The 22,942-nt window shown below is 36.6% G+C and overlaps 3 protein-coding genes across 3 annotated transcripts; 1 reads left to right on the forward strand and 2 right to left on the reverse strand.

Moving 5' to 3' along the window:
* Nucleotides 1-7,516: 7,516 nt before the first annotated feature.
* LOC137737296 (transmembrane emp24 domain-containing protein p24beta3-like) lies at nt 7,517-10,982 on the reverse strand. The gene is made up of 4 exons (XM_068476738.1): nt 10,690-10,982; nt 9,015-9,201; nt 8,664-8,771; nt 7,517-7,959 (listed from the first exon to the last, which is right to left on the reverse strand). The coding sequence occupies exons 1-4, from the start codon at nt 10,894-10,896 to the stop codon at nt 7,826-7,828; spliced, it is 636 nt and encodes a 211-aa protein (XP_068332839.1). The 5' UTR covers nt 10,897-10,982; the 3' UTR covers nt 7,517-7,825.
* A 6,628-nt stretch (nt 10,983-17,610) lies between these two features.
* LOC137737062 (perakine reductase-like) lies at nt 17,611-19,783 on the forward strand. Its single transcript, XM_068476414.1, has 7 exons — nt 17,611-17,670; nt 17,881-18,060; nt 18,210-18,413; nt 18,523-18,695; nt 18,829-18,925; nt 19,150-19,303; nt 19,457-19,783. The coding sequence occupies exons 1-7, from the start codon at nt 17,611-17,613 to the stop codon at nt 19,630-19,632; spliced, it is 1,044 nt and encodes a 347-aa protein (XP_068332515.1). The 3' UTR covers nt 19,633-19,783.
* A 1,808-nt stretch (nt 19,784-21,591) lies between these two features.
* LOC137736135 (uncharacterized) lies at nt 21,592-22,158 on the reverse strand. Its single transcript, XM_068475461.1, has one exon. The coding sequence runs from the start codon at nt 22,156-22,158 to the stop codon at nt 21,592-21,594; it is 567 nt and encodes a 188-aa protein (XP_068331562.1).
* Between the last annotated feature and the right edge of the window lie 784 nt (nt 22,159-22,942).

The following is a 22,942-nucleotide window of genomic DNA, read 5'->3' on the forward strand; positions in this document are numbered from 1 at the left end:
ATTCAAATTTCTTATGATGAAAATGATATTCAGCTACAACCTTATAGGGAGCACGGCAAACATGGGACCAATGGTCATTTGAACCACATCGGTAGCACATGTCTGCATCCATGGTGTTAGGTGCTTTGCCCTTATTCTTGGAGTTCGGGGCCTTGGGAGCGAGGTTAGGGTGCTTCCAAGCTCGGTTTCCTCCTTTAGATGGCCCTTGGCTCTGTTGACCTTGACAGGGTGGCTTCTTGTCGCCTCTACCATGCCTATGTTGACGTTTTGGGCATTGGTTTGTGCTATAGTGTGCTTCAGGCACAACATTCACTATAGTAAGCCTAGCATAATGATTTTTCATCAATAGCTGATTCTACTTTTCAACGAAAAGTAAAACAGAGATCAAATCTGAGAACTTAATGAACTTTTGAGCCCTATATTGTTGCTGCATGACAATATTGGTAGCAGAGAAGGTTGAATAGGTCTTTTCCAAGAGATCATCTTCGGTCAAGTTCTCGTTACAGAACTTAAGAAGTGATCAGATTTGACAAACTTTAGAATTATATTCATTCACAGACTTAAAGTCTTAGAAGTGCAAATGCTACCAGTCATGTCTTGTTTCAGGCAAGAAGATGTCCTTTTGGTGATCAAAGTTACCCAAAGTGTTCATAGATCTTCCTCATCAAGGTACTTGGTTTGCAGCGCATCATGAATGTGTCTTCGGATGAAGATCATGCAGTGGCTTTCTCAGCTTCGCCAACCGAGTTATTCGTCTCATCTTCAATGGCGAGACGCAAATTCTTTGCGGTGAGGTGGAGCTTCACATCTTGGACCACTTGAGTTAGTTTCTTCCAGAGACCTCTAAAACGGTGAAGTCGAGTTTGTTCAAATCGACATGTCCCTATCACAAAATAAATGGACAAAAATATGGTTAGTGTAATGGAGAAAAAAATCAATCCATTCACATAGGAATAGAACATTTAGGTTCTAATAGACATGTATTGGTTTAAAGTTACATGAAAAAGCTTTAGGTTTTTCATGGTTGATGTTTTTGTGGAAAACTTCAAGTTTTCAAGTAAGGCATGTTTCTAGAAACTTCAGGTTTTGATGCGAGATTTACTTGACACTCAAATTAAACCCTCGTTTGACAATTGTAGTAGAATGGATAAGTGAGGGATCGTTCTAGACCGGGGATTAGGAGGGCTTGCTAAAACCTTCTAAATTGACTTAAAAACATAAAAACTAAATTAAAATACTCTTAACAAGACTACTATGACTCAGAATGGCTTTGAAAAACTCAAATTGTCTAAAACAATCAAATTGACTCAAATAGAAGCTAGAACTTGATTTAGACGAATTTGCAAATGTTTATGACTCCAAAAGCTTAAAGTTACAAAAATAAAACAAATACGAATGATTAAAACTTAACAAAATAGAGGGGGGGAATTGTGTTTGGACGATATTAAATTAAAAAGACAAAATATAATTAAAGGCAAAATGTAAATATGAATGTGATGAAAATATGGATGATGGAATAGCCAAGGGGTTCTTCTCCACACATGTTACACTTGCAAACAAAATTGATTCTCAGTTGGTCTTTCGATAAGTTGTGAAACTCAATGCTCCAAGTTAATTAGATCCGCTTAGATTAACTTTCAGATTTCCCTAAATTCGTTGGATTGAATGGAATACGCATTACAACCAAATTATTCTTAATCAAAGTCCCTAACTATGGAATACGCATGATAGAGACATTTAACCAAGATCATTAAGTTCAACGGAAATCATAAACATCGACGAGGCATTCGTTACTATGGAATACGCATGAAACTTATGCCAAGAATTCGTTTAACGAGATTGTTTATAAGCAACCTCTACTACTTGTGAATATAAGTTCATAACGATTAGGTGAAATTCACTTATATTCTAGCGTCATATTTATGCATGAAAATTAAGCTTGCAATCTCAATGAACATACATAAATAAGTTATCAATCAAACAGTTAAACGAATTGAATCCACAACTTATGAAATTCCAACCAAACGTAATCAATTCAAAATGCAAATATAAACATAGTTTCGAATCACCCCCTAGCTAAAGGGGGGTTTAGTTCCTCATAACTTTGAAATCAAAGAAACACCTAAACATTCCAACAACTCAAACGTGAATTGTATGAACGTTTAGGCACTCTTCTCTTCCCTTCTCATACGTACAAAACAAAGAGAATTAAATTTAAACTTTGAAATCAAAGAAACACCTAAACATTCCAACAACTCAAACTTGAATTGTATGAACGTTTAAGCACTCTTTTCTTCCTCGTTGTTGTAGCACAAGGTCTAAGGTGAGCTTAAGGGCTTTAGGTGTATGTGGAATGGAGTAGGGAGTGGTTGGAGATGGAAGAATGAAGAGAAAATATGCAGAAAATGAAATAGGACTCACGGCAATGGAATGGTATTTGTGTTGTGTGAAGTGTTGTGAATGGAAATATGAGATATGAATTGAATGGGTGCAAGGGTATTTATAGGAGTAGTGGAGGGAACATATGGTTGTTTGTTTAAGATGCAAGTGGCTAATTAATGATGGAAAAGTATGTGATTTAAAGGATGCAAAGTGAATGAATCATGAATCATTGTGGATGAAAGGTGGAAGTGCATGTGTTGATGACTAGGTTAGTGGGTGGAAATATGAAAATGGCATATAGGAATGGGAGCTCATGGTTTGAATGTGTAAAGTGTGTGTGAATGCATGTGAAGATGCAATAAATAATGCATGTAGGGTTTAGGAAATAATGAAGAAATGCATGTGAGATGTTTGGAAAGGAATAAAGAATGAATGGTGGAAATGTGAGTGAATGATGTGCATGTGTGAGAATGCATGTGAGATGTTTGGAAAGGAATAAAGAATGAATGGTGGAAATGTGAGTGAATGATGTGCATGTGTGAGAATGCATGTGGAATTAAGAGGAGTATGGAAGTGAAATAAATGAATGATATGTTAAGTGATAAGTGAATGATATGTGGTGAGTGATAAGTGAATGGTTTGATAAGTGATCAATGAATTAGTTTAAAGGGCTAGGGTTTAAGTACATAGAATGGGCCTAAAATAGGTTGGTTTGTATGGCATAATGTGTTTGATTGGGCTAGAGCCATTGTTTTGTGTCTTCAAGTGCATACAAGGCCTTCAAATTCGTCCATCCTCTTGGCTCCATGGATAAGCTATCCAATCCATGCCCAAAAATGCTCCAAATGGCCTCAAAATGCACTTTCTTGCTCCCTAGGCCCTTAGAACCTGAAAACACACAAAAGAAGCATAAAGGACTAAAATAACGAGAGAAACATAACGTAAATGCACGAGAACAAGCCATTTAAGTCGCATGAATATGCTCCTATCAGGTTTCCAAAGAATTATGAACTTCAGGTTCATATGTTCTTGTAGACAAACACAAATCTATATACAGAAATATGCAACACGAAAAATATGCAAATAGATCTTCAGGGTCTATTATAATAATTGAATTAATTATTTGACCTTTGGGCCAAAATTAAAGTGTGGGTAAAAAAAATTATAAAACCCATAAGGCCTAAAAAATATAGGCAATTAAACTTGGGGCCCAAAAATATGGACCAAAGTCCACTGGTGGGCTGAGAAAATTTAGGTCGTGTAGCATAAGCCCAAGAATTGGGTTAGGGTAAACATATGTGGGCTGCAGGCCCAATATACCAAAGACACAAATGGGTGTGGTTTGAATGTGACACGGTGCAAGTGCACCGATACACCAGCTACAGGTTGGGATCGAGTGCTTGTGGGTACATGGATGCACCAACCAAAGGTTGGGATCCAATGTGTCGTGGTGCAGGTGCACCTATGCACAAGGGGCTTTAGCTGCAGGTAGAGACCTGGTGCGGCGTTATGCACGAGGACACTAAAGCTCAATGTGTTGGTATCACATGGGCTTAGGGTGAGTAGCAGGGGCCTAGGTTCATAGGCCCATGGAATTTTTTATTTTTTTTTAGATTATTGCTACAAGTTAAATGAGTCCAGGCCCAAAGGGATGTGGGTCAGACCAAACATTAATCCCAGCTATGCTAGGTGTATGCATCGGAGGAGATGATCGGTGCTGCTGCTTTTGGCGGCCGTGTTGTGGTTCAGAGAACTCGGGGCAAGTCACATGGGTCGACGATGACCAAGGTGGTGAACGGAGAAGGTTAATCTCGACGTTCAAGAACCAAAACCTAGAAATTTTAAATCGGATTTTCAAGAAATTCTGATGAGATTCAAGTAACTCTCGATCCAATTTTCATCAGACGATGACAGTGACCAAAGGCTCGACGTGTTGGCTGCATGCTATGCCTGCAATGGTCGTGGACAAGGATGCCATTAATGACGTCAGGTTATTCTGGGTTGCAAAGCCTAGAGCTTTCGACTCCGTGGATTGGTTCACTCAGGAAGCCCGACGACCTGGCTTCCAGCCGTCACACTCGGGGTTCCCAACGAAACCCTAATATTTTTTTTTTCAATTTCCAGATTATAATTCAATGCATATTCAACATATAATTCAATGCATGAGCAGATATTTGATGCAATTCATGGCAATATCAACTCACATAATTCAACATTTATGGATATAATGCATACACACTTTATGTAGAATCTAAAATTCAAAAAACGTAAAGTTGGGTCATGCATTATGGTGAATGTTCATGCTATCAAGGGTGCAAAAATATCGAGATAAAAACCGTTGTTTTGGAAGAACTTGATTGCGTGATGATATTGATGAATCGGTTTGATGTAGAAAGCTTTCACGTCAGATTCCTAAGCGCAACGGTATGAGTGTGCTAATAACGTGCTGTGGCTTATTTTAATCTGATAGGGAGAGAGGGGCGAGAGAGAGAGAGAGAGAGAGAGAGAGTAAAGAGAGATGTGTGTTTGTAGGGTTGTGTAGAGGATGTGTTATTCCCCTTACGCAGTGCTTTTATAACAAGGGAGGAAAGAATCCTTCTACTCCAAGGAATACAAGTCATAATATAGAAGAATAACTAGTATAAAATATAATTTAGAATTTACACAATCATACTTAAATACAAAGTTTATAACAGTTTTTATTTTATTTGATGTTGCTTGTCATAAAAATGATATATAAATATAAGGAAATTTTCTTAGCGCTGCTTTAATTTAATGGATAAATAAAAGCGATTGGCTCCAATTATTTTTAAGGTAAATCGGTCTAGTTATGCGTAAAACAAATTAACATTCGGGTGCTTTCGAATCCCGATGAGAAAAATTGTATTAGGCGGGGCTTTTTTTTCCAAATAATTAGAATCACCTATAACATTTGTTTTTGGTAAACACGACAAAGTGTCTTTCAAGGATGAGCAACAGTTATGGCGGACGGGTAACCGTGATTATTTATCCATAACTGTTTATATTTGTACTAGCATAATCGTTTATAAACAGTTAACTATACTCATAATCGCATATCTATTTAACCGTAACCGTTTAATACCTGTTTACCCATTTACCATTTTCAACCAGTTTATCTCTTTTGTTTTTTTTTTTTTAACCATTACTCCTTTTTCATTCGTCTACATGTTTTTTAACAACTTGAAAATTGAAAAAAAATTGTCATAATTTTCTCTTCTTTTTTTTTTTACAATTAAACATCGTTATAGGTAACATTCATCATACATTTCCGTATTTTAATTTTTTAAGTCCTTATACCATTCCAATAATTGAAATAATAGTTTATGGATGATATTTTTAACTGTTATCAATGTAGGTAATATAATATTTGCTAAGTATTCTTAGGTTATGAAAACTGTTTAGAAGATGGTATTCTTGGGTTATTTTACCCATAATGTAAAGTATTAACATAATATATACAATGAGCTACATTATATTATAATTAGCTATATAAACCATGCACTATAGTCAATAGCATTGATTTAAGTTTTGTCCGATAGAGAAAATGGTTAATAGAAGGATTACACTTGTTGACCGTGAATCATGTCTTTTCGGCAACAATCAAAAGATGCAACATTCAAATTGAAGAGATGTGATTGTTCGGTTAATAACACAACTTCCCATCCCTTGTCAAACAGCCGCATATATATATAAATTTATTTTTAAAATATTCTACATTACATATATAAAATAAATGGGTAAACGGTTACCCGTTTATAACCTCGGTTAATAGCCATAACCATCCATTTAAATTTCACGGGTAAATGATTATACCCATAACTGTTTATTTATGTAAACGGTTAGTCATAACCATAACCGTAAAATTTAAATAGGCGGGTAACCGCAGTTACCTATAACCGCGGGTATTTTACCCATTCCTAGTGTCTCCATACTTAAAGGGTGGGTCTAATCTCTGCTCGAGATTCGGCTTGCCTCTAGCCACAAAGTGCTCTCAACTGGTTCCGAATTCCTGCCAGAAACGCACCAGGAAATCGCCAACTGAAGGTGCCAATTTGTAAATTGGACCACATCTTGTGGTTAGTCACCTACAACTTGTGGTTAGTCATATAGAGTTTAAATTGATATTTGAATCCACATGGCAAGAAATAAATTAAAAAGGTAAGTAGAGAAAGGTAAAAGGGACGGGTAGCTAACATCCCTCTAAACATAATATTGAACCCCAAGCAAAACAAAGTCCAAATAGACAACCCAGACAAAAAAAACAAAGCACAAAACAGCTCGCAGCAGCCTGCACCACAATCGCCATCGAAGCACTGCAACCGGCTACCGTGCACCACCATCTCCAGCAAATGCCAGAGATCTAGCCAACCGACACCCCAAAAGTGATGGAAAAGAAAATGCCAAACGTCCTCCATCCAGCACCAAATTGATCTGAGCCACATATTGAAAAAACTAGTGGTCTGAGCCACAAATTGAAAGAAACCAGGGAGAAAGAGATCCCACCAGTAACATTGCCAATAAAGGCATACACAAGGAAGGTGATGTTGTGATCACCGGAGCCAAAGCTATACGCACCTTTCCAAGGGTTCGCAACAATTCGCGTGAAGACAAAGTGACTGCAGATCTGGAATGATGCGAGATCGAGGAAGGCCAGAGCCAGGTGGGGAGGATAGGATGGGGAATGAAGAGAAACATGGAGGTCAACAGGAAACATAGATTGGATGAAGAGGGGATCATAACTTAGGGCAAAAGACGAGGTAGATTGGGGCAAAACAACAAAAAAGCATTTTCCCACTAAGTGAGGTCGGCTATATGAATTCTAGAACGTCATTGCATTCGGTTCTGTGTAGATTGGGGCAAAACAACGGGGACAAAATGCAGGGCAACGAGCACACAGAAAAAAAAAAAAAGCAGGAAACGGCCACCGACTTTTGACAAGGGTCAGCGACGGAAGAGGGAGGAAGAATTTGACAAGAGACTCTCACAAAGGGGGAGCTTTAATTTGTTGTTAGATTAAACCTGTTTAGATAGGTTCACAAATGAACACAAACTTTGGAAATAAAAATTATAAAAAACTTTCTATTTGGACCATATCAAAACCATTCTACAATCGGAGTGGAAATGTGAACCGAGACTCGTATATGAATATGTGTCAACAAGTGTATCAGTTTTGTGTGTCCAAGTAACATTATCTTTGAGAAAAAGATTAGCTTCTAATGGACCTAATATATAAATAGGTATTTTTGAAGAACTCCCATATACCAACTAAAACCATGACATTTCAAGGTGTAGGTCAATGTATTTGAAAACTAAGAACCAAAATAGTATAAACTTTTCATAACTTGTTACACAGAAAACGTATTTGAAATAATCTATGAGGTTCATCCTGTGTTAAAATAGACGATAACAAGAACCAAGCAGTTCAAACCCGATTGTATGCAACCGATTTGCTGAAAAGTTTGCGAATGTAAACGACTTGCAAGGCACTCGCAGCAGCTAGCGCAAGATACTCTCCCACTGTATACAACACAACCCGCCTCCTTGTGCTCTCATTTGCTGCGACAGACACAAAAAAGCATGTGATCAGAATCATAAGATGGTGCCAGGTTCTAAAACATGAAAGATCTACCACATTATTTTGTTACTTAGTACTGAGACGAGCTAAAAAGAAGCAGGTTAGCTATGGACAAATAGTTGTGAGAATCCGTTAACCCTAATAATGTAGTTTTGCAACCCAATATGCCGCATGTCCATGGCAGCAGTGACACCATGGAATCAATTCATGACCCTCATTTTGCTGTTACTGAGAGTTTTTGACTTCATAAGACGTGCACACAATCAAAAAGTTGAATATCACAGAAGTACCTAAGCAGGTTAATGATAGATTGATGTTTTAAAATGTTCTCAATGACGTGCTGCCAATATGTTTTCATACGCTGAATTAAGACTTGAAACTTTTAGCTAACACACATGTTGAACCTACTGCGCACAAATTCTTCAGTTTTGAACACTCAGTACATACTTATTCAGCACTTGATAATTCCAAGATAACCCTTTCAATCCTATCAAAAATCACCCAGAAGACATTTGACAAGAGGACATCCTAGATATTAAAATTCAGGAAATACACAAATGTCTCACAAAAGAGAGAGGATCCCATTAACAAATAAGGCATAAACCTAACTGCCAGTAGGATACGCTGATATAGCATGACTCTATCATTGTTAACTTTCTTTGGTAAAGAGAGAAAGAAAACTTACTATGACGATGTCGAACATCACGTGCTTTCAAGTACTTCTGCTCTAATGTAACTGACTCCAATGCTTCTCTAAGCTCAGCAATTTTAACATTTATTGGGTCTAGATGTTCTGCAACAAACCAACATCTAATGGTTAAAAAAACCGAAGGATGGAGATACTATTGAAAGTCTAGAACATGTTACTGAGATCAACACACTTCAACAAGCAATTCAGAGTACTTGACATTCAAAGGCAAAAGCTATTTTCTTTTTGATTGTCAAGGCAACAAATTACTTCAAATTGCAGCACCACAATTGAAAACGGAAACGAAAATAACATAACGAAAACTTATTGACAAAGCTTTTCACAAACCATCTTTGGCAATATTGTGCTCGTTGGGAATATGACCAACATGTATGTTAAAAGAAACAGTCTCTGGTGTTGAGTAAGGATTGTGAAAACAAAATTTGTACATTCCGCTTCTTGGGGCTTTAAACTCAAACTTATCACCAGATGTTCCCTTTGAAGTGTGCACCGTATTATCCCCAGGAGATGTCACCTGCACAAAATACCAACATCAGTCTTTTTTTCATCATTGGAAAAGTTTACTTGCAAGAAAAAGCACCTACTGGCTACTGGTACAGCCTATGAAACAAGTAGCATACTATAACAAAAACTCGTGGATGTTAAGAAAACAAAATTTCTAGAATAGTTATAAAAGATGGACAGCCTTTCTTGGTCCATTTACAGAAAGATAGTTGCATGCCTTCAAATGCTTAGTGATTCCTCTCAACCTACAAACTCTAAGAAAAAGATACGGAAACTGTTTTCCAAAGACCAACATCACGAATAGTCTACTAATCAAACTCCAATCTAGCCAGATAAACCATTTCCTATGCTCTTAGGCAACACCCAACCAACACTAAGCCATGGGAAAACAGATTCCCAAGCTACAGCGTAGAGAATAAGCATGTATTGAACTGACTCTTCTGAATTCTTACAAACAAAAAGCTGACCCCTTTTTGTCCACCAATGTCAAAGTTTATTTATTTGAACAAGAACCTAAACCCATTTTGCTTACAAGGAAACATGGGGCGACATAAATATTAAGTAAAGTATACCCAACAGTGAAACATAGTAAGATCAAAATTACTTGCAGCTGAAAACTAATAATTCTAATAACCAACATTAGGAATTTGGTAGGGCTAGGCCCCCAGGTGGTTCAAAGCCCTACACACCACATCTAAATTTAAAGTTTATAAACCAAAGCCTCACAACCATATGTTGACTGCAGTACTATTATAAATGTCCTATCTTGCTTATAGTTGAATAAATCTAACATTACTTTGAAGGTTAGAACAATAAAATTTGACATAAATTTCAACTCAAATGCCATAATTCAAACTGAAATTTAACTTACCACTTTCATGAAATTACCACAGATTATCCCTACTAAGCACACCTGTAGGGATTACTACGTGTAGCCATCTGCATTGTGATCCACTACTCAATTGATTTGGAGAATTAGACTATAGCGATACAGGCAGACAGCCAGTGTAGCCCTAATTTCAAAAGTACTCCAAGACCTTCCCCCGGTTCTCATAGTTTCCTAGCTACTTGAACTATTCCTACTCGAACTATTCCCTACTTCATGGATGATGCTACAAAGACTTAAAAAAGATCAAACCTTTGATCAATAGTCTTATCAGTTATCCATATTTTTCGATTCAGGGCTTGAAATTCGATACAATAAACTATGAATATCAAAGAATCTTCACAATTGGCGTTGGACTTACAAGCATCAAGATTGCAGCTTCAACTACCGCATTAGTTAAAAAATCAACACTTTCAAAAAGTTCTAACAAATTTTAATACCAAACAATTTGAAAACTACAATCTAAACTCAGATCCTTTCCACACCAAACAAAACCCCCGAAAATTATTCCCTTCCATAAACCCTAAAATCCCAAATTGGCTAAATTTCGATGCATTTGCGGTGTAGCGATAACAAAAAAAAAAAAAAAAAAAAAAAAAAAAAAGATCTCACGATTAAATCGAGGCCGGGATGATCGGCGCCCCAGAAAATATCGTGATCGACGACCACGAAGTTGCCCGAAACGGTATCGCCTTCGTAAAGCACGTACTCGTACACGCATTCAACGTCGTTCACTGTCACCGATAGCGATGCGATCTTTCCGACGAAGCTCACCAAAAGAAGGCCAATCAGCGTCAAACCCCTCGCCCTTCCCTCCATTTTTTTTTTTTTTTTTTTGTCTTTTCTGTTTTCGGGTCTGAAATATTCGAACTCCAAGACGACAGCTTGAAGTTGGAGGAGGAGAGGGGAAGGTGGTCTATGCGTAGGTTTTCAAACCATTCGCGTTTTTGGTTTACTGACGTCCGTGAAAACGCAGACTGATACGTGGCGTTCGACTATACGTCCTTGACACGTCGCTCGTTCCACGTAAGCAGACGAATCAACTTAGTAGGAAAGATGGGATCCAATTCCAACTTGGAAAAGGATCCTCTCCGGATCCATTTTGTGAAGATCATAGGGATTCTTACATTTTAGAAATTCATCGTGCAGTCAGTTTTCGTCAGATATTATTTGTGTTTAATTTTAAATAAAAAAGTTAAATGATTTTTGACCACACGATACACGATGAATGATTAAGATATGAGGATCTCTAGGATTCCTATAAAGTGGATCCAGAAGGGATCCAATTCCAACTTGGTATTATTTAGCCTGTTGGGTTTTTTTTTGGTAAATTACACAAATTACCTTAATTATTGGGTCAATCATAGTTTCATATCTCACTTTTAAAACATTTTAATGTCATACCGCATCTTACGAATTTGTTACAATATCAGACATTCGTTAGGTTTTCTGTCAATCTCTCTATTAAATTCTGACGTGGTATGAGACGGAGCCCACTTCATATTCCAATTAGATCAAAAAATTAACTAAATATTAAAAAATTAAAAATCAAATCATTTAAATATGACTTTTTTTATTAGCACCCCACATAATGTTGAATACACCTCACATTGAAATTTAATATTAAAGGATTTATATACTTTACTATGCAATGACAATTTTGACCTTATAAGATTTTTAAAAAATAAGAAATTTCTAAATACACACCAAACCACTTTTAAAGTATTATTTATCTTCTTCAATTCTCAAAACCCCCTTCACCCTCCATTGTGAAATAAAATTTTAACCACTGAAACTAATTGAGAAAAAATATTTTTTACGAATGAAACATGAAATCGATGTTTTGGAAACATCTCATGAGGTAAGACTCTATATTTTTTATTTTTTTTAGTGATTTCAATGACATATATTTTGTTGTGTTCAAGCTCTTAGAAGGAATTTAAGGTTGTATGTCATCTCATTCCAAGTGCCTGCAGTCATGGGTTGTATCTGCACCATGGTCATGCAGAACCCTCCCAACAATTTCAAGAGAAAATAATCAGCATAAGACATTTGTGATTATTTTTCTCCTTCGTTTCCCCTTTTTATTGGGTTTTCTCATACCCTCCATACTTTATGCATGGTATTTTCATGCATTCTCATTTTTGAGGTCCGAGTTATCTGAATATATGAACGGGGAAGTCTTCTGTAGTGAGTCTTTATATACAGTGAGTATTTTGTAGTCAAAATCCTTGACAGTTGAACACTTTGAGATGCAGACACCAATTTGCTCCTTAACTTACTTATATCTCTTAGTTGATCGTTTGAGTACCTAATTTAGAATGCCGATAAATTCCTACAGGCCATCAAACCTTAGTTACTCATCCCACTCCCTTATTCTTCTCTTCTCTACCCAGAAACAAACAAATTTTGAAACAAAAAAAAACCCAGAATTTTTTTTGTAGGTGATCGATTCCGTCGATTCTCTCCCCACTCGTCTCTTCTCTGTTGGCCGATTTTGCCGTCACTTCCCCCCCCCCCCCCGGCGCCGCCGCCGGGGGCACGTCAACATCACTCCCTACCTCCTCTTCCGATCCCTAAACCAAAACCCAGAAAAATCTAATCGAATCCGTTCTTCTTCGACCCCAGAACCCAAGCATAGCTGTCTCCCATCCCCTGAGCCAAAACCCACAAACCCTTGAGCAAAGTCCAAAGCTTTCTCGGAAACAGGCAAAGTCGAAATTTAGGACTGGGGGCGAGGTAGATACTGGGACCGTGGACAATGGCAGTAATGGTAGAAACTGAGGCTGTGGGAGACGGTGGTGATGGTGTCGTGGACATTGCTATGGAGATGATTAATGCTAAGAATTTGAAATTTAGGGTTAAGGTTTGGGTGGAATTGGGGTGCTTTGTTTGAAATTGGTTACAGGGATTAATTTGGTTAGGGTGATGGATGTGTAGGAGGAGGGGGATGGGGAAGGGGAGGAGCGTCATGGGAGGGAGGTGGAGATGGAGGAAGAGAGGGCATGGGGTTCTGGTTTTGGCGGTGAAGGGAGGTTGGGGGGACACAGATGGATGGGGAAGAAGGGGTGTAAAAAATTAACTAAACATTTAGTTTTTAATATTTAATTACTTTTTAATATTTTATTAATTTTTAATAAGGAGTGAGCACCGCCTCAAGCCATGTCAGCATTTAACAGAAGAATTGACTGACAAACTGACGGAAAGTATGATATTGCAACAAATTCGAAGATAAGGTATGACATTGAAATATTTTAAAGATGGGATACAAGACAAAAAGGGAATACCCAAGCTATCTTAAAAAAGCCCAACCCAAAGCCCAAATTTTGATACAAAGCTCCAGAATGTTCCAGATTGCTCCCACTATCGTAACAATTTTTCCCGATCAACCAAAACTGATTTCCCAAATCGACACCACAACTCCCACCAAGCAACATTGTAGAGATGAAATGAAGTGATACCTCGTATCCCAGCCATGAACTCCACACCGATCTCGGTCAAAAATTGAAAAAAAACACGTGGGATTACCACAGACAACACTACAAACAAAGGCAGACAGAAAGAAGGAGGTGGTCGTGTAAACACTCGACCCGACGTCATCGAAACTCTACACACCTTCTAAAAAAAACGCATCAAAATGTGTTGAAAGCTGAATGCAAATTGGATCAAAAGAGGTCCAAGAAGATGGACGCCCATAAAGTATAACGGACTAGTTAAAACGGTAAAGATAGATATGGAGAAAGGAAGCAAAAGAAACCAAAGGAGGAAGCAGAAAGAAAGCATCCAGATCTTCCACCGACCCTCGCTACGGCAAGGGCTGGCAGCAACAGAATCGACAGGTTGGAAGCTACTCACACTAATGGTGGGAAGGACTCTAAAAAAAAAAAAGAGAAAACCTCTCACACTAGTAGAGAACAGAAAAAAAAAAAAAGTTGACATTTAGGGCCTATTGGGTTTTCATTGTGGGATTGGCCTTTGGTTGGAACTTTTGGGCCAGTTTAGATGTTGTTTGTCATCTGGAGACGGTTTATATGACTCAAACTTGGGTTGGGCTAACTCGAATTTAGTTGAACTCAATCCAAGTTCAAGTTGAGTTAAGGTAATCTCTATGGGTCAGGTTGAGGTTTTGCTCAACTGAACACAACTCAGACCATAAATTCTATACTACGAACACTTAAATTAATTGTTACATAGATAAAAAGAGGTTATTTTAATCCGCCTAATACTCGTTTCAAACAATGAGCTTAGATTGTGAAGGCGAGAAGGTCAAGGTAGGGTTTAATGGTTCAAACCCGTCCAATAGCCCGAGTTGCATGCATCCCTATTTTGTGCCTATGGATTCACTTGTTTTTCCAATTTACATAGTGTGGCCATACGCGTTCTCTTTCGTCATGCATGCAAAATGTTTCATTATGTGATGGTCATGTGAGCAAATTTCTTGGTGTACAAAGAACCATTTCTCTCTCTATATATATGTTTTCAAAGTCAACGGTTGGATCTCAGTAAAACAACAAAGTATGTAGTGCAATAATATATTGAATAGAAGTCTCTTCTTGTTTCCACTGACGGAGCCACGTTAAGGGCTACCCTGGGTTATAACCTAGGTAGCGTTCGGTGAAAAATAAAAGGGTTTTTGAACATTAGTCCTTGCAAAAGATTTAAATTTAAAACAAAACCTGGTGCTAGATTACATATTCAATTTAATCCCTTGAAGGTACTTTTATCAAAATTTATATTCAATTTTTGTTATTTAATGTGTATTTTTATTTAATCTCTCTACATTAAATTTTAATTTTATTAATATGCACATATTTAGTTCTTTAATTATAAAAGAACATAAATGAGAAAATATTAAAAGAAATTTGTGATACAAAATATATAAATACATGATTGTACTGTGCCGAAATATATATAATTGACTTTTTTTGTACCTACATGATTGTACTGAAATATGTTATAATGAACCTAAATGTATTATATTGAATTAATGTACCTAAATATCAATACCGAAATGTATGTACTAAACTGTATGTACCGAAAAGTATGTATCGAAATATATGTACCAAAATATATGTATCGAAATATACGTACTGAAATATATGTACCGAAATATATGTACCGAAATGTATGTATCGAAATATACGTACCAAAATGTACGTACCAAAATATAGGTACTGAAATGTATGTACTGAAATATACGTATCGAAATGTACGTACCCAAATATACGTACCAAAATGTACGTACCGAAATATATGTACCGAAATGTACGTACCAAAATATATTATATTGAATTAATGTACATAAATGTCAATACGAAATGTATGTACCAAAATGTACGTACTGAAATGTATGTACCAAAATATAGTATATTGAATTAATGTACCTAAAAGTCAATACTCAAATGAGAGGTATTAGGTTTGAATTTCGTGGATGACAATTTCGATACCAAATTAAGTTGTCCATTGTGTGGTTTAGCCGAACCACCTTCGCCTTAATGTAAAAATATATCGTTGTACTAAAAAAAAAATAAAAAAAAATAAAAAAAATAAAAAACCTCCAATGTGTGTATCAAAATGTATGTACCGAAATGCATATATATGTTTGTATCGATGAATTAATGTACCTATATGTTTGTATCAATAGATATACCGAAATATTCAAATATATTAATGTACCTAAATGAAGAACATACAAAATTGTTATCAGACTATATATTATAAAAAAAATTAGTTGCCTAAATGTAGACATTAAAATATTATGATAAATGAAATGAAAATTAAATTTAAATGTAATTAATACATTAAAATATGAATAAAAAGATAAATAAAACATCAAAATATAACTAATAAATGAGATGATTAAATGTACTAGGGACTAAAATTGATTTTAATCTTACACAAGGTCATAGTCTAAAACTTATCTTTTTTAAGGATTAAAATTAAGTTTTCTAAAAAATAAAATTTGACATGTAGTTTTTATTGATTTTTTATTCTAGCCCACTATATATATTTAGTCATTGATTCAAAATCTCTCGGTTTGATTATATAAAATTATGTAATACAGTTTACAGACCATTTCTTTTTCTTACATTCTTTTTTTCTCATCGATTTTTGTATATGTACAAATTTGGATTTGTTTGAATTTAAACACGTTTTTGTTTAATAACGAAAATTATTGGCTCATCTTGTCAAAATTTTCTTTAGCTAGTTGATAATGTGAAAATACAGTATCATGTTTATTATTATTATAATGATTTAAATCTTTAAGCTGGCCCACCTAGTGAAAAATTTCTGGTTTCGCCATTACTTGCTTATTTAGTGAAGTCGATCTCTGAAGAATAAAGAAGAATTAAAGTTCAAGAGGAAGAAAAATAGACTCATAAATTGCAGGAACAAGTTAAAGAGCTCATGAAAGAATTGCAACAGACCGAGTTGAAATTGTATGAATTGGAGTCTGATTTGATGACGTTGAATGAGTTGATGGCTGCGGAGAAGAAACAGAAGAGGATTGTGAAATCATTGAGGGAAGTGGGCAAGCCAACAGAAGCACTAGGGCGGCTGCTGCATTTGCCAAGCTGCTTGTTAACTTGTATAGTTTCCTATAATTTAGGATTCCGTAGTTTATGATGGATCCCGTGTAATCTGGGAGAAATCTCTTTGTAATCTCTTGTAATTATTCTTCCTTATTTGATTAGGATTAAGGCTGTATATTATACCTCACCTTGAGATGAATGAAAATAACTTCAAAGCATTCTCTTGCGGGCGGTGTGATAACTGCGCTATGCTTCTATGCATATTATGGAAGCAAAAATTGGTAGGCATTTGTGGCTAAACTGGTCAGCATGTCAGCATCTCTTGCATTGTATGCATTGTTTTTCTGTACGAAAGTATAGCAGAGAGAGTTTGCACATAGATTCGGTCATAGTTTGGATCATATTTTCGTTATCTTTTGTTTCGAAATTGGTAATATCGGTGTTTGTATTTCCACAAAACTGGAGAAAAAATTGTAGTAGATGCAACGTGAACACTTGAAACAAATATAAAGCTTGTGTCTTTGTATTTTGGGGAGCTTTCTATTTTTCATAAATATATTACTTACCTGAAATCTTTAAGTATGATTAGTAAACGCTAAATAGCTTGTCCTCACATGAGACAGTTATTTTAACTTATAATAACAACATTTAAGAACAGCTGTCTTGAGATTATTATTATTTTTTAATCATGTTTCACATCTTTGCTTACATTGCAAGTTTATGAATTGGACATTTTCAACATAAAATATAGAAAGTTGGGTTTTTATAGTCTATTTCTCTCTCTCTCCCATAAATCAAGAAAAATAAATAAAATCATATACTGCAAGTTGCTTCCAATAAATCAAGAAAAAAAAAGTAAACAAATCATTTAAAGTGGTTGTATCTGGTGTCTGCACTGCATAGTGGTGCCCTCCAGTTAGTTCTTCTCTTTTACATGTAAGCAGCAACCAGCAATAACCCAATTTTTCATTACAGAAGTACCTCTCTGGGTTCGTTGAGAATGGAGGACAAGTCACAGATTCAAATCCCACTAGTTAAACTAGGTAGTCAGGGCTTGGAGGTAAGTGATTAAGGTTTTTTTTTGTTGTCTCGTATTAGTTTCTGTCAAGTCAACTACTTACATAATCAAAGGCTAATTGCAGATATAATCAAGTGAACTAGTTACATAATCAATGGAAATTGGTCTTTAGTTGTAGTGATTAAGCAAAAAAAAAAACTTACTATTAATTCATTTCTCCTCGTTGGGTTTCATTTTTTTCCTGCACTGCAGGTTTCTAGACTGGGTTATGGATGTGGGGGACTATCTGGGACATACAATGGCAACAAAGCTCCGCTCTCTGATGAAGCTGGATGTACAATTATTAAGGAAGCATTTGATAGGGGCATCACCTTCTTTGATACTTCAGATCTTTACGGCCTTAATCATCACAACGAAATCTTGCTTGGAGCCGTAATATTCTTTCTTTATTTTTTTTTCTTTCCATATTTGAATGAAAGATGAGATTTGATGAGCTCTAGCACTAGGACATGCCATCTAAAAGCGATATAAGTTTGTTAGAAAAATACTTTTCAGATCATTTACTCTTCTTGTACTTTTAGGCTTTGAAACGGCTTCCTAGAGAGAAAGTTCAATTGGCTACAAAATTTGGCATTGCCATGTCAGGAAACTATGACTTTCGGGTGAATGGGAACCCGGAATATGTGAGGTCATGCTGTGAAGCTAGTCTTAAGCGGCTGGATGTCAGCTACATCGATCTCTACTATCAGCACCGCGTTGATGTTTCAGTGCCAATTGAGGATACTGTAAGCATCCAGAGACTTTTCGCCGTTCCATTTTTCATCCTTTCTATCCAAATATCTTTATATGTTGATGGATATCTGTTTGGAACGAATTATCTTTTTGGGAGGAAAGATGGGGGAGCTTAAGAAGCTGGTAAATGAAGGAAAAATCCGATACATTGGTCTGTCAGAAGCTAGTGCTGACACAATAACTAGAGCTCATGCTGTTCATCCCATCACTGCTGTGCAAATGGAGTATTCTCTGTGGAGTCGTGAAATCGAAAATGAGATTATTCCCCTTTGCCGGTTTGTTACCTTTCACCTATCTGAGTTTTACAATGTCAAGTACCACAAGTTTATTTTCCTAGCTAGGTGAAGATTGATGTTTTCAAAATCTGAGGGGAAAAAAATTAATATTAATCTGTATCACACCTTACAGGAAACTTGGAATCGGGATAGTGTCATATAGTCCACTTGGTCGTGGATTCTTCGGTGGGAAGGCAATTGTAGAGAGCTTGCCTGAAGAGAGTTTGCTGGTATGTATGACTTCACTTGTATATAGAGATATAAATACACACACACACACACACACACACACACACACACACACACATATATATATATATAGAGAGAGAGAGAGAGAGCAACAAAAAAAATGTATATATATATATATATATATATCAACATAGGTTTGGGATACTTATTTTGTTAGAGCAATCACCCTTAACTCCGAACTCACTTTATTGTGGTGGTGTCCCAGTATACACATCCGAGGTTCAATGGCGAGAATTTGGAAAAGAACAAACTACTGTATGGCAAATTTGCCAGCCTTGCAACACAGCATGCCTGCACTGCTCCTCAATTAGCTCTAGCATGGCTTCTTCATCAGGACAATTATAATGTCCCAATCCCTGGTATGATTACATCTTACAGTACTCTCTCTTAAACATAATGCTGTTCTCTTACTCTTTGTTATTGATTATGGATTTTAAACACTACAGTACAGATATTTCAAGTGAATCATAAAATTAAAAAAAATACTCAAGTTCGATTTTGATTATATGCAGGGACAACTCAAGTTAAGAACCTTGATATCAACATTGGATCGTTGAATGTGAAGCTTACGGATGAGGACTTGAAAGAAATTTCTGATGGTGTGCCCAGTGATGAAGTTGGTGGTGACCGAGAATTTGAACTTTTTGCAAAATATGTCTGGAACTATGCAAATACCCCATCAAAGTAATCAAGTTCTCTGTGCCAAAAATGAAGAAAGTACTCAAATTTATCTTTCTGGTTTGCATAATTGCACTTGCACCAGTGGAGATGGAGATCCCTCGGTCTCGCTTCTTTTCTTGTGTTGGCAATTTTTTATGTCTTCTGCTTCATCTTCTTCAAGTAATTAACTTTTAACCCTGAGTGTATGATCTATATATCAATCGGTCATCGTTTGCTATTTCTATTTGCATGCTAGCAATGATGTTAGCACTTCCTCTGTACGCCAATCTCCTTGTCTCTTTTTCTAAAGTCAATCTATCTCCTTACGTTATGTCTCCTCTATGAAAGGTGGGGTTTTTCCTCTGAATATAATGCCCTTGCCGTTATGTTTCTTATCAACCTACCCCATCCTAATCGAACTTTTTCTATCAAAATTTCATCTTAGGGATCTAACAAGCTTGAATGCATTAATACGATGATCTTATGGTTTAGAACTGAACATAATTGGAATAGGAAATTCGATTTGGACTGAAGTTGAATATGCCCACTTGGATGATTTATACAATTCCATCTAACAGAGCATTTCAATGGTCAATGCTTTCGCCATTCGCTTCTCAGCAGTAGTTATGTAACAGCAGACCTGGAGTCGCCTCTTTTTAAGAAACAGTGAAGTTGGTTGGTGAGAACTGAGAAGTAAACATGTTAGGTCATCTCCAATCGAAGGGTTCAGAGGGTCAGAGGGTCGAAAATAGCCCAACAACAGTCTTCAACCGAGGGCTAGGCCAGAGGACTGTGGAATCTGAGAGGGCCCCACGGAATCGGAAAAGGGTAGAGGGCTGGCCAGAAAATTCAATTTTCCTGTCGGTTAACCAACAAGAATGCTTAAGAAAAAAATTCAAATGCAACGGCTAGCTGACGTTAGCTAGACGTTGCATTTGAATTTTATTTTATTTTTTTATAGTTTTATTATTATTTTTTATTTACAAAATTTTTCCTATAATTTCTATTTTTAATATTTTTTTAAATTCTATTTTTTTTCCTATAACTTTTATTGTACAAAATTTGTTTCTTTATTTTTTTTAAATTCCATTTTTTCCTATAACTTCTATTTCACAAAATTGCTTTATTTTATTTTAAATTCTATTTTTATCCTATAACTTCTATTTCACAAAATTTGTTTCATATTTTTTTTTAAATTATATTTTTTTCCTATAACTTCCTAAGCCATTATACAACATTAAATTAAATTAAGTAACATGAAACAACATTAAACAATGTGAAATAATATTAAATAACATTAACCAACATACAAATTATAAAACATAAAAAAAACATTTAACAACATGAAACTTAAACAACATTTGAAAAAACATTTAACAACATAAAACTTAAACGCCTACTTCATGCTTTTTTTGGCCTAAAGATGTGCAACAAGATCATGTTGTAGGTACTTGTTTGTGGCACGAGAACGTATCATTCTATAGCGCCTCATGTACTCATTTATAGAGATAATACTAGTTCTTGGATTGAAAGGCAAATTAGGCCCATCATATATTTTTGCACGAGCCATTCTTGACCTATTTGGATCTTCTTAGTCGTCATTGGACTCTCCATCAATATACCCATCTCGTTCATCCTCCACTATCATATTGTGTAATATGATGCAAGACATCATGATGGAGTCCAAATTTTCTCGACTCCACCCTCTTGCTGGTTTGCTAATAATTTTCCACCGTGCTTGTAGAATACCGAAAGCTCTCTCAACATCTTTCTGGTATGCCTCTTGGTGTAAGGTAAACAACTTTTCTGTGTCATTCCTAGGGTTTGGAATTGCTTGGACAAGTGTCGCCTATTTTGGGTAGATGTCATCTGCCAAGTAATACCCTATATTGTATTGACGGTTGTAGATGTAGTAGTGAAGTTGAGGTGCTTTACCTTTCATCAAGTTATTGAAGAGGGGTGAACGCCCAAGAACTGTAATGTCATTTTAGGATCCAGGGACTCCAAAGAAAGTATGCCAAATCCATGTGTCATATGAGGCAGCCGCCTCTAATACAACAGTTGGCTTTCTCGACTTTCCACTAAAGCCTCCTTGCCATCCAGTGGGATAATTTTTCCAATCCCAATGCATGCAGTCTAATGACCCTATCATGCCCGGAAATGCACGGTCTTCAGCTTTGCGAATGAGCCGATTCAGATCTTCTTGATTTGGCTCGCGGAGGTACTCGTCTTTGTAAACCTGAAGAATTATGTCACAGAATTGTTGAAGAGTATCAAGGCATGTAGACTTAGACATACCATGGGTTTCATCCATCGAATCAGCTGGGGAGCCATAGGCTATCATTCGGAATGCAACAGTAACCTTCTGATAAGGTGAGAAATCAGGGCGGCCTGCTCTGCCCCGCTTTTGTAGAAAGTATGGATTGACTTGCTGGACATCATGAAGTAAACGCTCAAAGACATGACGCCTCATCCGGAAGCGACGCATGATATCCTCTTCTGTGTACACCGAGTTGGGGTTGAAGTAGCTGTTCATCAGATTGGCATGCGACATCGCTCTGTTTCGTGGTTTGTAAGAGCGACCAGCAATAGAGCCACCCCATTAAGGTTGTTCCTCAGTTGGCTGACACACCATGGCCACAGCCATGGCTGTTGCTATATTTTATTTGTTGCGTTTTACTTAAACTTCTTCATCAGACTCCTCATCTTCTCGTCTCATTTGCTCCCATTTTTCTTCTAATTTGGAATTGGATGAAAACCCCCAATTGGAATCCAAAGAGGATCCAAAGTTGGAATTCATTACAAACTTGAATTGAAAAAGATTGAATTGAAAGAGATTGAATTGAAATAAATTGAATTCAAAGTTGTGTGAATTATAGCCCAATATCCACCCTATTTATAGCAAAAGAAAAATTCAAATCCAACGACTAGCTGACGTCACTTAGCCGTTGGATTTGAATTTAAGTTGTAGTTTTTAAATAATAAATTATGTTTGGCCTTATGGCCCTTTGGGCCTCGGTTGGAGGGCGTTTTTTGTGGTAGGGCTAAAATGAGACCTCTGGCCCTCTGGCTATCGGTTGGAGACGGAGGCAAATATGGCCATGTACTGTTCATTAAAATATTAATATCTTGGAGAATCTTGGAGGGCCAGGAGACGAAGACAAATATGGTCTTGTACTGTTCATTAAAATATTAATATCTTGGAGAATCTTGGAGGGCCAGATGGCTAAAACGAGCCTCTGGCCAGCCCTCGGTTGGAGATGCCTTTAGGCCATCTCTAACCGAAGGGTCCAGAGGGTCAAAGGACCGAAAATAGCCCGAAAACTGTTTCCAACCGA

The sequence above is a fragment of the Pyrus communis genome, chromosome 6 (assembly GCF_963583255.1).
Source record: "Pyrus communis chromosome 6, drPyrComm1.1, whole genome shotgun sequence".
Classification (NCBI taxonomy): Eukaryota; Viridiplantae; Streptophyta; class Magnoliopsida; order Rosales; family Rosaceae; genus Pyrus; species Pyrus communis.

Excerpts from the sequence above, each read along its gene's own strand:
- LOC137737296 (XM_068476738.1), bottom strand. The coding sequence starts at position 10,896 with ATGGAGGGAAGGGCGAGGGGTTTGACGCTGATTGGCCTTCTTTTGGTG. Across the intron at positions 8,772-9,014 it reads GCACAATATTGCCAAAGATG|AACATCTAGACCCAATAAAT; the intron begins GTTTGTGAAAAG and ends GGTTTGTTGCAG. Across the intron at positions 7,960-8,663 it reads TGATGTTCGACATCGTCATA|CAAATGAGAGCACAAGGAGG; the intron begins GTAAGTTTTCTT and ends TGTCTGTCGCAG.
- LOC137737062 (XM_068476414.1), top strand. The coding sequence starts at position 17,611 with ATGGAGGACAAGTCACAGATTCAAATCCCACTAGTTAAACTAGGTAGT. Across the intron at positions 18,414-18,522 it reads CAGTGCCAATTGAGGATACT|ATGGGGGAGCTTAAGAAGCT; the intron begins GTAAGCATCCAG and ends TTGGGAGGAAAG. Across the intron at positions 18,926-19,149 it reads TGCCTGAAGAGAGTTTGCTG|TATACACATCCGAGGTTCAA; the intron begins GTATGTATGACT and ends GTGGTGTCCCAG.
- LOC137736135 (XM_068475461.1), bottom strand. The coding sequence starts at position 22,158 with ATGTCGCATGCCAATCTGATGAACAGCTACTTCAACCCCAACTCGGTG.